General features: G+C 34.8%; 1 protein-coding gene across 1 annotated transcript in view; it reads right to left on the bottom strand.

The window, feature by feature from the left end:
- Positions 1 to 293: 293 nt before the first annotated feature.
- MIER3 (MIER family member 3) overlaps positions 294 to 16,126 on the bottom strand; it is a 29,061-nt gene continuing 13,228 nt past the window's right edge. The window contains exons 5-12 of the mRNA XM_024765385.1: positions 15,097 to 15,182; positions 14,832 to 14,904; positions 12,881 to 13,032; positions 10,361 to 10,442; positions 8,902 to 8,996; positions 4,626 to 4,753; positions 4,400 to 4,542; positions 294 to 4,288 (exon numbers count right to left, since the gene is read on the bottom strand). Coding sequence (XP_024621153.1) covers positions 3,831 to 4,288; positions 4,400 to 4,542; positions 4,626 to 4,753; positions 8,902 to 8,996; positions 10,361 to 10,442; positions 12,881 to 13,032; positions 14,832 to 14,904; positions 15,097 to 15,182 — 1,217 coding nt within the window. The 3' untranslated portion in view covers positions 294 to 3,830. The remainder of the gene's footprint in view (positions 4,289 to 4,399; positions 4,543 to 4,625; positions 4,754 to 8,901; positions 8,997 to 10,360; positions 10,443 to 12,880; positions 13,033 to 14,831; positions 14,905 to 15,096; positions 15,183 to 16,126) is intronic.

The raw sequence follows: 16,126 nt of genomic DNA, 5'->3' as shown, positions 1-16,126 counted from the left end.
GAAACTTGTTTGAAACATAACAGACATTCAATAAATACTTCCTGAATGAAACTAAAAGTATGTACAATCCCCACTTTGGGATAACGAGAATTTTATTATAGATGGAAATTTATTTTAGAGGAGTTAAAGAAAACTTATTTTATCTACCAATTTTATTACTTACCTATCAAATATCTTATTTACTACATCTAAAACCAACTTAACAGTGGTTAAATATCTACCCATGTGTTATAGCTTAAGAATTATTAAATAAAAATCTATTTGTGGCAAATACTCACACGAACCAAGAAAAAAAAAGATTTCCAGATTTTTATTTCTGGAACTGTACACCAGGTATTAAAGTACAACAAATACAAAATAATGCTCAAAAAAATCAGTGTTTATGTACAAATATTAAAATCAATGCAACAATAGCAACTTCCTCTTGAACATCTGATACTAAAACTTGTTCTGATTGTCACTAATCATCTCATACTCACAGCGTACTTATTTCAAACTGGGACAATTGGAATCACTGGTCATCTAAGAGGAGTTTTAATATCTACCATATTTAACAATAAAACTAATAGTTTCCTCCTTTTAGTGAAAAAATTAAGAACTTTTTAAAAAACATAGTAATGTCAATATTTTTATAAATTATTTCGATTTCCATTTGTAGACAATGTGCTTTGAAACTCTGGGCAAACAATCTCCTTGGTGGTCAGGTTTATTTGTTGGTTTACATTCAAAGTTGAAGTATTCACTAGAGACTTTGGTTAAATTAAACAGTATCACTATGCTCTATTCGATCTGACGTTCTCAAATATTATGACCCTCAATTGTAAAAATTAAAAAGGAAACAATTGCACAATTCTTTGACCTAATTGTACACACTTTAGTATTGTTTAAACAGTATTCTACATCCTTCAAGTAAATTCAGCAGTTGACCATGACAAGAGGAAAACTAAACACTGAAAAAGCTAGCATGAAAAAGTGGAGTACAACTAACAAAAGTAAAGTATTGCTATAATCACAGCACCAGTTTCACTTCTAAATGAATCCGCTGTCCTCTTCAAACCCCCTGTACATAAAAGACACATCAGCCAACACTGCAACTGCTCACCATGGATTTTTGGTTTGTTCATACAAAAATAATATGGCAAAGGAAAAAGAAAAAAGAATTTATCACAGTTTGTTATAAGAATTGTGCTTAACACTTGATAATAAAGGCATTATTGTTTCTTCTTATGACTGCAAATCAGTTATTTTCATGCTCTCAAACGCAATTCTTCTAATAAACAGTAACAAATTCTCTGTTAAGATGCTTAAACGGAAAGGAAAAAACCCAGTAAATCCAGATTTAAAAGGAAATTCAATAAATAGCTATTTTACATGAATAAAGTCATAGTGGTACAATTTATGAATGTCACATCAAGCATGCACAAAAATGGTATTATACATGGAGGAAGCAGTCAGAAAATATTGAATTAGATCTAAAAAGAGATGAAGACTTTACATATATATACAAAAATCTTGCAAATTATTGCCTCATTTTAACAAGGAATTAAAAGTAAACGTTACCAGCCAGTTAGCGCTCTCTAAGAGGCTAAAATCAGATTGGCGTTTAAAAATCCATTAAACTAGCTGGAAATTATTTTTCTCTCATATCATTTCTGGATTTTGGTCAAAAATCTTTATTTAAATAACTAAAGTGTCCATTCAACTTGCTGATAATCAAAACTTCAGATAAGAAACACTGTTTCCATCTTGTATCAAGATCCCAGCAATGCATAGATAAACTGAATATATTACTGCATCAGCTACTGAGAATGGGCATGTTCATTTAAGTGCAACTGGTATTAGCATTCAGTCATCTTTGTGTAAATTATTTTATACAGACCAGCCACTGTAAACCCAGAGTAAAAATTAAAGTTATAACAATGGAAGAGTATGGCCAGTATCTTACTAAATTATAGGTGTATTCATTTTTAACAAAAGAAATTAGGTTCAAAGTTTAGCACAACACCACAGCAATAAGAAGCTGACAACTTGGAAAAAAATATCTGAAAGCAACACAGAACCCAGGCTACCCATTATTTACTGTGTGCATACAGGAATGCTAGACTTTAGATGTATAAATTAGAGACTGACTTTAAGTTATTAATTTAACTACTTTTCGTCCACTGTGCTAAACTAACTTTTATAGTAAATGTGCTAATGCGTAAACACTTCAAAGCAATCTTCATTAAAATGCTGCAAAGAAAAGAATACACATCATCCAAAACTAAGGATGTCATTGCAGTTCACAGTTTGTATAATAAATACCCTCCCTTTCCATCACTACTAAGGTAACTACATTCTATCTATTCATCAGCACAACCTTGAAGCGACTTATACTTACAAATATCAGCAATGTAGCCAAACATTTAAGTTTCTGCAAAGCAAGACAACTAGTAGAAACTGAAAAATTTAATTGACAGTGCAAAAAAAAAAAAAAAGTAAAATTCTGTGTTTTAACTGAACTATAAAAGCAAAGCTTATCACATCCTAATACTGCATTACATATTGTTTGAATTCACCTTATAACTTAAAGATGCATGTCTATACAGCAAAAATGGCCTAAGTTTAAGACAATGGCTTCTCATTCACAATGTTTGGAATAAAAATAAAACTGAGTTTGAGATGCAACTGAACGTCAATCACTTTTTAAAACTTAAAGTGGTAACGTACCATTCTATTTCAGATAGGAACTCACATTTTTCTTGCCAGTAACTGTTCAAGCTAAACAGAAAAGTTTAAATATACTTCAAGGTTCTACTGCATTTTATGTCTAAAATCTAGAAATCCCTCCTAAATATTAACACTTTGAACTGCACCACTATAAAAAAACTTAAGAGGTGTCCCAAAATGTAAACCAATGAGTGGCAACATCCTAGGCTTTGTAGACTGTGCCCTGCAAGTCAACTGCCTCAGGATAAACTAAATTATCAATGACTGGTATGATTTTTATGATTACAATCTTGATAATGGTGGACAAAACCCCATCTAAATACCACACCTTCAAATGCCAAACTTTTAGCCAATAACTGAAGTTACACAGAAATCTTCCGGCAGTAAAATGACCAATTCTGTGTAAGGTAGCCCTGGTCTAGAATTCTGAAACAGGATCCAAGCAAGCGTCTTCATAATTTGCACGCAGTTCCTCGTGCTGGCTTCCATAAAGATGGACTTGCTGTTTTGTAAACTGAAGTGCTCTAGTTGAACAACATGAGAGAAGTTTCCATTTTTAAAAAAATCCTTGCATGTTTGTGCAGTTTAAAGAAACCTACCCCTGCTTTTATTTAATTAAGAAAATAAAACCAAAAAATGCTACATTGAGCAGGGATCAGGATCGGTACCTGTAAACATTGTTATTCCACTGCATCCATTACGGCAAAAGGAATTTACATGAATAGAAGCCACTCCCTTCAGTTCAGAACATCTGTGCTGGTTTTGAGCTGGTGGCCTCTGTCTACAGGTTTTAAAATTGGGAGTGAGGGCAGTGGGGAACAGAAAATAGAAAAAGAAGGGAGTGGGGAAGAGGTACTGGGGATGAGGAAGAGATAAGCAGAGCTTAAAGCTGCACCACAGAGTTCAATCTTAGTCCCCAACTCTGCTGATCATAGTTCATTTCCACATTTATGGATTGAAAATGAAAATACTCTTGATAAATCAAGATATAGTTCTATACATACTGACATCACTGATGTCATAGTGAAAAAAGTTCAAACTTCCAGTGAAAGACTAAGCAAACCTGATACTTTCCTGGTACTGGTACTGCACACCCACTGTTTCTGGGCCCCTCACTCATGTCACTCAGAATGAAGGGCGGCATGCTGATGCAGAGCGTGGGCACTGATGAAACCATTGGTCTCGCTGGCAGACAGACTGCCAAAGTCAGCCACAGACACGGCCATTTTGGCACTGGTGATATGATGTGTGTGATTTTCAAAGTCCACACCCAAATTATTTGCAGAAACCTCATTCATAAAGGATTCAGGAACAGCAATGCCCATTTTCAATCTCTTTGCTGGTCTTTCTGACTCTTCACTGCACATGTTCATGGGGTTTAGCTCTGAGTGATAAAATCCAGTCTCAAATAAGTTAAAACAATCACTTTCCCCATTGCTGGGCAGGGTGAGTAACTCCTCTGTTCCAACAGGCACATGATTGACTTGTCCACGGGGCGTGCTGCCCAGTGGAGGAAAGCTATCATCCAAACAACTCACATCCGCTGGATCGCAGACGGTCGCTACACCGCTGGTCAAAGCTAAAAAAGAGACGGAAAATGGTTTAAGTAAGCGGTCTGACGTCATGCCACAAAGAGGATATAAGTTTGCCCCAAGCTATGGTAAAAAATGCAAAAAGACGCTCTCGTTACCTGTCAAGTCACTGGCAGTGAAAGAGCTGAGAATGTTCAGCTGTTGATCAGGAACAGGCTCAGGTCGGTTAGACGTTAAGGCTGAAGAATTTACTGTCCCACCCAGAGCTTCTGTTTCATCTACCAAACGATCCATATAGTCCCTAAAAAACACACCCCAGTAATTTTATGACTGCATATCACAGTTAAAAACAAAAATCCCAGAAGTCAATCCCACAGTACTTACGTAACTCCAGGGTGATGGTTATATCGTTTCTTTCCAAATCTTGTCTGTTGAGCAAAGTAATCATAACGTTCAGATTTCTTCCACATATAGTAGAATGCTACACATTCAGCAACTGTTCTAGTTCTCACCTAACAAAAAAAGTTGCATTTTAAAAAATCAACATATTCTATGCATTTTTTAATAACTATTTTTTTTACAACCCATAGGTCTTATTTTCTATCTTCCCAATTATGAAATTCTGAACTTTTTATTAGTGAACTGCCATTACATTTACACTATTTAATAATGAGGCTGACTTCAAAAGCCCAAGGCTTTTTCTTTAAATCAGAATGTAATAATAATAATAAATGCGTATCCAGAAATTATCTTTTTTTACACCTTTACCGAAAATCTTAAAACACTGACATCCTTTACTTTTCTTCACTGAACTTTCACTGTGATTCTGACTGTAGCAGGGGTCCTTCTTAACCCTGAGGGATCCATGAATGAGCTTCGTTGGGATCTATTAATTCCCCAAATTTCATGCAGGTCTACTTTTCTGGGGAGAAGGGTGCAGCTTCATCAGATTATCAAAGGGTTCCAGGGCCCAAAAGAGATTAAGAACCATTTGCAAAGGGATCAGTACTCTACCGCATCTGGAATTTAAGATGATTGCCAGATAAAGGCAGAATTTTTTCCTTTAACATGCACTTGGCTCTTAGCGCCACAGAGTTTGGTAAGAACAACAACAACAATAAAATTTGAGCCTCGTTCAACTTGGCTCCACATGCAGACTAGGGTTCTTCTAACTATATATAGGTAAAGGTATGAGTTCAGATGTACAGACAAAATTCTGTATCTTTATCCAATAAACACTTTCTCCCTGCTTAATCAGTACCCAATAAGGACGTTTCAGAATCTCCATCCTGATTAGTGAGCATGTTGTGATATAAGATCATAATGTAGTAACAAGCTTTTTAAACCAAGAAATAAGGTATACCTTTCAATAAATACATTAGCCGTAAGTCTTCAAAAAGAATATAGGCTTCTTGGGAACAGAGACCTTTCCTGTCTTATTCACTGATGTATCTCTAGAGCTTAAAATAATATCTGTTAAATGATAAAGCTTATTTGTGAAATAAATGAATATATTTAATAAATTATTGCTAAACTGAGATTTTATTTTGACTTAAAAGGGCAACTGCTTCATCTTTCAATAAATTAAACACTTAATCTCATCTGTGAGAAAACAATAGGTTTTCATACATACAAAAAAGCACTGAAGTATTCAACATCATACTGGAAGATCTAGCTAAATGCAATAAGAAATAAAAGGTATACAGATTGAGAAGAAAGAAATAAAACTGTCTGCTCATAGATGACATGATTGTCTATATAGAAAATCCTAAAGAAGCAACAAAAAACCCTCCTGGAACTAATAAATGATTATAGCAAGGTTGCAGGACACAAGGTTAATATGCAAAAGTCAATTGCTTTCCTATATACCAGCAATGAGCAATTGATATTTGAAATTAAAAACACAATACCATCTACATTAGCGCCCCCAAAATGAAATACTTAGGTATATACCTAATAAAATACATGTAAGATCTATATGAGAAAATCTACAAAATTCTGATTAAAGAAATCAAAGAAGATTTAAATAAATTGAGAGATATTCCATGTTCACAGATAGGAAGACTGATTATTGTTAAGGTGTCAGTTCTTCTCAACTTGATTTATAGATTCAGTGAAATCCCAATTAAAATTCCAGCAAGTTATTTTGTAAATACTGACAAATTAATTCTAACGTTTATATGCAAAGGCAAAAGACCCAGAATAGCCAACACAATATTGAAGGAGAAGAACAAAGTCGGAGGATAGATACTACCCAACTTCAAGACTTACTATTAAGCTATTGTAATCAAGATAGTGTGGTACTGGTGAAAAAATAAACAAATACGTTAATGGAACACAATAGAGAGCCCAGAAACAGACTCACACAAATATAGTCAACTAATCTTTGACAAAGGAGCAAAGGCAATTCAATGAAGGAAGGATCATCTTTTCAACAAACAGCACTAGAACAAGTGGACATCTATATCCACCTTTCACAAAAACTCAGAATGGATTATAAGACCTAAAAGTACACTACAAAACTATAAAAGCTCCTAGAAGATAACACAGGAAAAAAACCTAGATGACATTGGGGATAGTGATGACTTTTTAGGAACAACAATACTAACACAATCTATGAAAGAAAAATTGATAAGTTGGACTAATTAAAATTTAAAACGTCTACTCTGCAGAAGACACTGTTAAGAGAATGAAAAGACAGGCCAAAGACTGGGAGAAAATATTCAAAACTCACACATATTTTTTTGGACTGTTATCCAAAATATATAAAGAACTCTTGCAATTCAACAATAAGAAAACAAACCACCCAATTAAAAAATGTGCTAAAGACCCTAACAGACACCTCACCAAAGAAGATATATAGATGGCGAATAAGCATATGAAAAAATGACCCACATATGTCATCAAGGAAATGCAAATTAAAACAAGATACCACTACACATTTTAGAATAGCCAAAATCCAAAACAATGACACCACCAGATACTGGCAAGGATGTGAACAACAGGAACTCTCTCATTCATTGCTGGTAGGAATGCAAAATGGCACAGACACTTTGGAAGACAGTCTGGCGGTTTCTTACAAAACTATCCATACTTGCTTAAAGAAAAAGAAAAAAGAAAAAAAAACATTGGAAAGCAATTATATTCCAATAAAGATGCTTAAAAAAACCAAAAAAATAACAACAAAAAAATATCCATACTCTTACCATATCATCCAACAATCACACTTACTGGTATTTACCCAAAGGAGTTGAAAACTTATGTCCAAAAAAACCCTGCACACTGATGTTTACAGCTGCTTTACTCGTGACTGCCAAAACTTGAAAGCAACCAAGATGTCCTCCAAATGGTGAATGGATAAACAAATTGGTACATCCATACAATGGAATATTATTCAGTGATAAAAAGAAATGAGCCACACTAAGACTCCATGCTCCCAATGCAGGGGGCCCAGGTTCGGTCCCTGGTCAGGGAACTAAATCCTACCTGCTGCAACTAGAAGTTCACATGCTGCAACTAAAGATATTGTGTGCCGCAACTAAGACCAATATAGCCAAATAAATAAAAAATTTAAAAAAAAAAAAAAAAGAGAGAAATGAGCCACAAAAAAACATGGAGGAACCTTAAATGCATATTACTAAGTCAAGAAGCCAATCTCCAAAGGCTACATACTGTATGATTCCAATTATATGACAAGGGATTTTTTGATCAGTGAAACTATTCTGTATGATACTACAATAGTGGATAGGTGTCGTTGTAACAACAGAGTGAACCTACTGTAAACTGTGAACACTAGGGGATAAAAACATGGCAAAGTAGATTTACCAGTTGTAACAAATGCACCACTCTGGTCGGGGGGCTGGTGGGGGGAAGCCCTGTGTGGGTGGGAGCAGGAAGTACATGGGAACTCTCCATACTTTCTCCTCAATTCTGCTGTGAACCTAAAACTGCTCTAAAAATAAAGTCTATTATTTAAAAGTATGTGTATATTCTAACAGTTTGGGATAATTAAATCTCATTAAAATATGCTTTGCTTATTCTTTCTTTTTGTCCTAAGGAACATACGATTCTCAAATATTTAGGTGGATAGGTCAATATTCTATGCCTACTGCTTTTTTAAAATTTTAAGTTTATTTATTATATTTATTTGTTTTTGGCTGCGTTGGGTCTTCGTTGCTGCATGAAGGCTTTCTCTAGTTGCAGTGAGTGGGGGCTACTCTTCCTTGCGGTGCAGAGACTTCTCATTGCGGTGGCTTCTCTTGTTGTGGAGCATGGGCTCTAGGTGCGCAGGCTTCAGCAGTTGTGGCACGCGGGCTCCAGAGCGCAGGCTCAATAGTTGTGGCACACAGGCTAAGTTGATCCGCGGCATGTGGGACCTTCCCGGACCAGGGCTCGAACCCATGTCCCCTGCGTTGGCAGGCGGATTCTTAACCACTGCACCACCAGGGAAGCCCCACCTATTGCTTTTTAAACTAGATTTTATATTTCAGAGCAGTTTTGGGTTTACAGAAAAATTGATCAGAAAGTAACAGAAATGTTAATAGGAGGGGAGCATTAACAAGTTATAGCTTTTATTCCCTACCCAAGAGGCTCATAAATTAGTTGCTTATATTCATTGTAATTACTAAGCAATTTCTCTATACTAATTTGCCTAACTTACCTTATTCTTCTGTATAAGATGAAAATCTTTTCCAAAAAGCATGAGTGCATGTTCAAAGCTCCGGCATTCTTCTTCTGTCCATGCAGTCATTCCTTCTAAAGAAATTTTAAAACAAAATAAATTGGCCTCAAAACTCTTATATATGTAAATGACTGATTTACTTTCAGTATGTTTTCCTAATAAAAAGGCTATAAACTTCTACACACACACACACACACACACACACACACACACACACACACACACAGAGACAAGTTCTTTATGTGGAGATTTTAGTTAGTAATCTTAACTAAAAAAATCTAGAATACCAAAATATAAACAACTGGGTTTTTTTCCTCTGCATGATGAGACAAGAATTTTATATTTTCTTCTATAATTCAAGCACATTGTTTTTCTGATTTTTTTAAGCAATGAGCATTTTTTTTAATTAGGGGAAAAAAAAGGTTATTTTCTTTATAGAAAAAAAAGCCTTCCTTTGGTCTTATGTCAAAACCATAAGCTCTTTAATTAGAGACCATAAATAATGAACACATATTTATTTAGAGTCAGTTTGCAAAGTGCTATACTGTAGGAATATAAAGGGAATAAAAAACAGCCCATGCTCTCAAAAGACTAAATCTCATTCAACTTCCTGGCAGATGTCAATGTTGATGAATCAAATCTACTTGGGGCAGAGGAGACTTGAAGTGCCTCACAATGGGAACCAGGTCCCCAAAGCCATTAAGAGTAGCCCACCACAAAGGTAAAAACTTTGTTCAGAGTTTTGAGAGCTTAAAGTAATTTTTTCAAAGAAGCAGCTTTTACACGGAAACATTTCAATAGACTATCTCACCTACAAGTTTAAATGCATTGTTTCCAGCTTCTATATTTTTCCAAGTCATTTATATAATATTAGTAAGCATTATTTCACTCTATATATACTTAATGAAAGCTATGGTGCATGCAATTGATTTATATAATGACAAAAATACTGAAATTAAACTTAACCATTTTCCTTGACACACACAAACCAAAACCTAAGCACTGCAAAAATGTTATTACATGATTACTAAACATACACTTCTTGCAATAAATTGAATGGAATATATTATACATGTTTCTTTTTTTTAATCTTTAATCTCCTGTTCATTTCCTGTCTGGTTTAAGAAAAAGAAAAAACAACTTTTTTCCCCCAATGAAATCATAAAATCATTCTTATTAATTACTTTGGATATATTGTCATCTCTGGGGTCTGCTTTGTTCTGGAGGTGACAGGGGGGTAACTAATTTGTATTTGAACAATCTCTGGTACGTCTAAAAATAGAGGGCAAGAAAAGGAAAAAATTATTTGCTATGAAGATGAAAATAGATCTTATACAAAAGTGTTATAGGATTGCTCCGTCCTTTATACTTTGCTTATTCTGATCCCCAAATGACCATCCCCTATCATTTCCCTCTCTTGATCCCAAGTGTTTCTTACCTTGAGAGGCCTTTCCGTTGCAGCAGTACCTTTCAATTGCTTCCTTTATATTATGGTTACACTTGAGAAGTTCATATAATGCCTTAGGGCAAGGGAAAAAAAACTATTCAATAAAACTTACCAAAAGTTCATACTTAAAAAAAACCCAAAAACAAACAAACAAACAAAAACAGGTGTATTGTAAGAGTCCTGACAAATACTAGCTGAAGTCCTCTCTAATTTCAGGACATTTGAAGCGTATGTTTGCCCAGACATTTAATCTACGTAACTATCCTGTAGATTGACTCTGGTATCCGAAGAGTTTGTCCATTCTGATTCTACCTCTCAGAAGTCATCTACCAGTATCATTCCTCACTTTTTTTTTTCATTGCCAGGCCTTCTGAGCTGGGAGAATATCCCTATTTTAGATGATTATTTCTAGTCAGGAAAAGTCAAGAATTATGGTCTTCTCTCTTGATAGCACCTTCTGCCTGCCTTTTAGAGTTTTAATAAAAGAGAAGAGCAGCAGGTTTAGAATAGAAGGATGGATATTTTAGTGACTGGAGTTTATAGTTATTTCCATCTACTATGGAAGATACTATTTTTAAAAAATTAGAATTTCTTCCCATTAAACCTGTTTGGAATTATGAATATACTAAATAGCAGCAGACAGAACTCAACTGAAAGTTAAATAATAATCCACCTTCCCAAGTACGTTTCAAGAAAGGCAAGGATATTGGTAAACCTATTAATACGTCAATAGGTTAATAATCAATACATTAATAATCAATCATTAAAAACAGCTGCTAAAAAAGCTTCAGATAAATCAGTACCCATTTCTATTTTTAAAAAGACAAAACCTGTAACGGTTATAAGTAGATGGATACTACCTTACTATAAGAAAGACAGGCTGTATCAAACCAAGGCTGGTATTATTCTTTTTTTAAAATTTTTGGCCACACCCCGTGGCATGTGGGATCTTAGTTCCCTCACCAGGGATTGAACCCGTGCCCCCTGCATTGGCAGGCGGAGTCTTAACCGCTGGACTGCCAAGGAAGTCCCAAGGCTGGTACTATTCTTAATGTAAAAACCTTACATGTATTACCTTCCATCAAAAGCAGGCCTCAAACCACTGTAACTACCAAAAGTCTCTGAGAGTTATAGCTAATGCGGTAAAACATGTTCTAGGAATAAGAGATATAATAATGGTAAGGAAGGAACAAACGTATAATTCAGTAATGACTTTAAAACTAGAAAACCTAAGAGAAACAACTGAAAAATCATTATACTAAATTAAATAGTTTCAGTAGCTTGAGAAAAAAATTTTTTAATTTATATTTCTCTAAATCAACAATACACAAATACAAATATAATAGTGATCCCATTTACAACAGTGCTAAATACTGTATTTAAAAATAATGAGGAATGAATTAAATGCATGTGATACTTAAACAAGCAAAAACATTTGAGTGATTAAAAAAAAAGTCAAATACATAGAGAATCAGAACATGTTCTTAAAGTAGGTTTTATGTTTTAAAGGTACTAATTCTTCCAAAATTAATTTATAGTTTTAATGGAATATCAATAGGAAAAGCCAATGGGATTTCTTTTTGACAGCTGACAAAACTACTTTGAAGTTCAGCTAGTTTGACTTCTCTGTGTTATTCGGAAATTCAAGTTTGAGTCCACCTATCTCTGGGCACTCATTAGCTGGGATTAGCTAGGCTGGAGATAGAGTGTAAAGGTATATGAGAGGGGCAAACAACGTCAGAGAGAAAAAACCCTAATAGGCAATACTTCCACCCTTAACCCACACACCATCAGGAGCGTACTCCATCTACAAGCACACAGTATTTAACGAATGCTCCTAAAGCAAATTTATACACTGCTTTTTTTGTTTGTTTGTTTTTGCGGTACGCAGGCCTCTCTCTGTTGTGGCCTCTCCCGTTGTGGAGCACAGTCTCCGGACACGCGGGCTCAGTGGCCAAGGCTCACAGGCACAGCCGCTCCGCGGCATGTGGGATCTTCCCGGACCGGGGCACGAACCCGTGTCCCCTGCATCGGCAGGCGGACTCTCAACCACTGCGCCACCAGGGAAGCCCTATACACTCTTAATAGACATGAACTTTAATCACATCCTGAATAAAGTTCAAGAATAATCCAAAAAATAACTTTAACATAAAATCTAAAAGTCCAACCACAGAGCATGTTTAAATAAACAATGGAACATACAGACATCAAGAATGAAGTATTAAAGAAATCTCAATGGCAAAGAAAATAAGACTAAGTGATTAAAAGGATATAACATGGTAGGTAAAGTAAAATATATGTGTGTGTATACAGAAAAAAAGGCCAGAAGACATGAAACAATAGAACGGTTATCATTAGGTCTTGGGATTTTTTTTAAACCAGTATTTTCCAAGTTTTAAAAATCAGAAAGAGATAGCCAGTTCATATGTAAGAAATATTTGAATCAAATATAAGAAAATCAAGAAGATACTATATTAGTTAGCTGCTGTTTCAACAAAAGTTGATGTATACCTGTTCATTGTCCCTTGTGTGCGTTCCTGCAGAAATCCTATCCATTATTTTTTCGTTTCCAGTTCTTAATGAGGTCTCAACAAGGTACTCCTTAACTTTGCTCTCCAAAACCACATCAGGACGCCAAAGTAATTGGTCTTCATTTTCATACACTGATAAAGAAAATCCCATCAACACATTAAAAGTAGTGAACACACTTTAAGATGTATACAAAACTGTTTTTCTTCTTCCTATACAAGTAACTAACTTTGAGGACACCAGTAATTTGATTGTCTGGCAAGCTGAGTCTTTCATTAGTAAAGGTTTAAAACAATTTTTTTTTTAACTTTATTAAGGTCCAAGTATTCCAGTCACTAGAGCAAGTAGCTTTTTTGGTGATTGGATTTACTAACAAGTTAGAAAGCTTTCTATGCCTAGTAGTCTAATATAAAACCTGGTAGTGGTGTCTTACATTCTTCTAATGAGGGGGTAAAAATAACCTGTGTAAATTCTTTAATAAACTTATTACAATTTTCTCTCAAACTCCCTAAATGGCTCTATGACAATGTCTACAGGTTAAAAATTGCAAACAAATTAAAACAAACAAAAATAAATAACAATCAAAATATCTGCCAATACTGAAATACCTAGGAAAGATATAGTTTTCCTTTACTGATTTCTTCCCAAAAGGTACATTTTTATTTTAAAAAGCAAAATAATAAAATAAAGTAAAAAGGAAGCAGACTAATTAAAAATGGAAAACAATGATAAACAGTAAGATAAGTAAACTTTCCACCTCTTAGAGAAGCTGATATTTAGTAAGCGAAATGACACTAAAACAAACTGTATATTTTATTAACGCAAACACTGTTGCCCATACTGAAGGTTTCTACTTCACACAATAAAGTCACACAAAAACAAAACAAAACAAAAAAAATAATAAAGTCACACAGATAGCCCAAGTATTTATCCCATTGCTTCCATCCTTCAATTGTAAAATAACTACTAAATATAGCGAATAAAAGTAATTTACTGAGAGCTCACTATGCAGCAGAGACGGTGGTAAGTGCTTTACATTCACAACTGTATAAGGCAGGCATTTCTATTCCCAATGAGCAGGAAAGTTAAAAATAAAGTGTGCCTGTGAAGCAATAAGACTGACTTTTGAGGTAAGTTTCTGGAACCAGTTTCATAAAGAAACTTTGGTCAAAACTGAAATAGGTAATATAGCTTGAGTTTATTCCCTCAAAAGATAGAGAAGGTATACGTTCCTTTCTGAAGGTGTAGAACTGAGAGAATATTACCTCCGCTATGTTTCATCTAAGGACCAGCAGTTGCTGAGCATGTACTTTTGCCCATGGCCAAATCTACGTGTTTCCCAAGTTTGGCTAGGAAGGTGTACCTGGATTTTTACTTCCCACCACCTCACCCCTCCATACTTTCAGAACCAGCTATAGTTGGAATCTACCAAAAATGTGAGGAAAACTGATTACACTTAAGTAGGGGTATATAACAAAAGCAACAGAATCTTTACATTCTACCGCCTTATCTTTCAGGGCTGGGGCAAGAGAATTTCTTCTAGCTTCTTTTTTCCTTAAGTGTTTCTTCCCAAGAGGATTATATTCCTAACGTTCTCATTATCTCAGGTGATAGGATGCTACCAACTTCCACTGCAGTGGGATGTAGGCCAAAGAGCTGTACTTTAAGAGCAGCTCCACTATTTTAACAGGTGCTTAGCATACTGAGTAAGAAGCACCGTAAGGGGCCAGGGTTGGGGGGAAGGGGGCGGTAGTTCTCTGAGTCTCATGGTTAATTAATCTCATGATACATTACTCCTAAGTCAGGCCTAATTCTTCCCTGACTCCAAATCTATCTTTATACTCACAGGATGAGCATACAATCAGATATAAATAAACATATCGAGCGGTAATTTGGCTTACCAAATATTATCAAAATTAAAAGGCTTCCTTACCTTTCTCATTACCAGCATACTCTCCAAGATAAGGTGGAATCTCTGCTTGATATTGTAAACCAATCATTATTTCCTACAGGAAAATTTAGAAGTAAAGACAACTTATTACAAAAATAAATACTGAAAAAAAAAAGTTCCAATTCATTAATCAGTTACTACAAACCTAAAGTTATCTCACAAAATTATCGTAAATTATTTCAGAAGTGTTTTTAAAAGCTACTTTAATCCAAATGGTCTACTAAATTATGATGGTAACTTAACATACCTTCCTCAAATCTTCAGGTGAGTTACCACTGTCTGTTTCAACATCTTCAACCTCTGATTCTTTATCTCCATCACACGTAGTATTTGCTTAAAAGAAGAAAGTTAAATTTTAAAAAAGGGTTTTGTTGCCTATTTTTGCAGCACCTGAAACAGTGCCTGATATTTTATATTTTACTTATGATAAAAATTTGTTGAATAAATGAGATCAGCACAAATATACTAAACCTCTTGTACTATTCTCACATTTTGAAACTAGTCAAAACAAGACACTGAAAACACGAAGAAAGTGCATAATATCCTTATAATTATCTGGTGTACGGTCATATAGTTTGGAGAGGCAAGAGGAAAACCACTACGGTCCCCTTAAAAAAAGAAGGTAAAGCACTAGATTACACTGATTACGTTAATCCAGAGTGAGACATACACAACGAGCTGCACATTGAGTCCATAAAAATTATCTTTTTGCACACATATGTGTACGTGTATTGGAACTTGTTATCTGAACAGTTCTTCTACCATAAAAATACCTGAGAAATAAGCAAGATTGCATATAAGAAATTATTTCAGTTCAAAGACCTTTTAAATATTACTGATATACATTAAGGGATAACACCAAGAACTAAAAGAAAAGGATTAAATAAATCACTAAAAATAAAAAATACTTTTGGAGCAACCGATGGTAGTTTTCAAACTGACAGTAGTTTATCAGAGAGTAAGAGCCTTTTAACAGAAATCCAAAAAATGTCTATAAAATTTCATGGCTGAACTAAGATTGGTTGCCCTAGCAACAGATGAGTCTTGGGAAAGAAAACAGCCCTGCAAAACCAAGCAAATGCTTTCGTTTTTAAACAGCATATTAGTTTACACCTCCCCCAATAAAAAAAGGTTATAATCTTGTTCAGATTATAATCGTATTTTATTTCAATTAAGTAAAACACTCAGATATTCTGACATAACTACTGAATGTAACAAAATGTACTCAAGCTACAGTATCAGTGCTACTACTAATCAGTAATGATTGGATTTCTTAC

This window comes from Neophocaena asiaeorientalis, unplaced genomic scaffold, assembly GCF_003031525.2.
Source record: "Neophocaena asiaeorientalis asiaeorientalis breed wild unplaced genomic scaffold, Neophocaena_asiaeorientalis_V1.1 scaffold198, whole genome shotgun sequence".
In the NCBI taxonomy this organism is placed as follows: Eukaryota; Metazoa; Chordata; class Mammalia; order Artiodactyla; family Phocoenidae; genus Neophocaena; species Neophocaena asiaeorientalis.
Note: the sequence above shows the minus strand (reverse complement) of the source record. Positions and strands in the feature narration are given on the sequence as shown.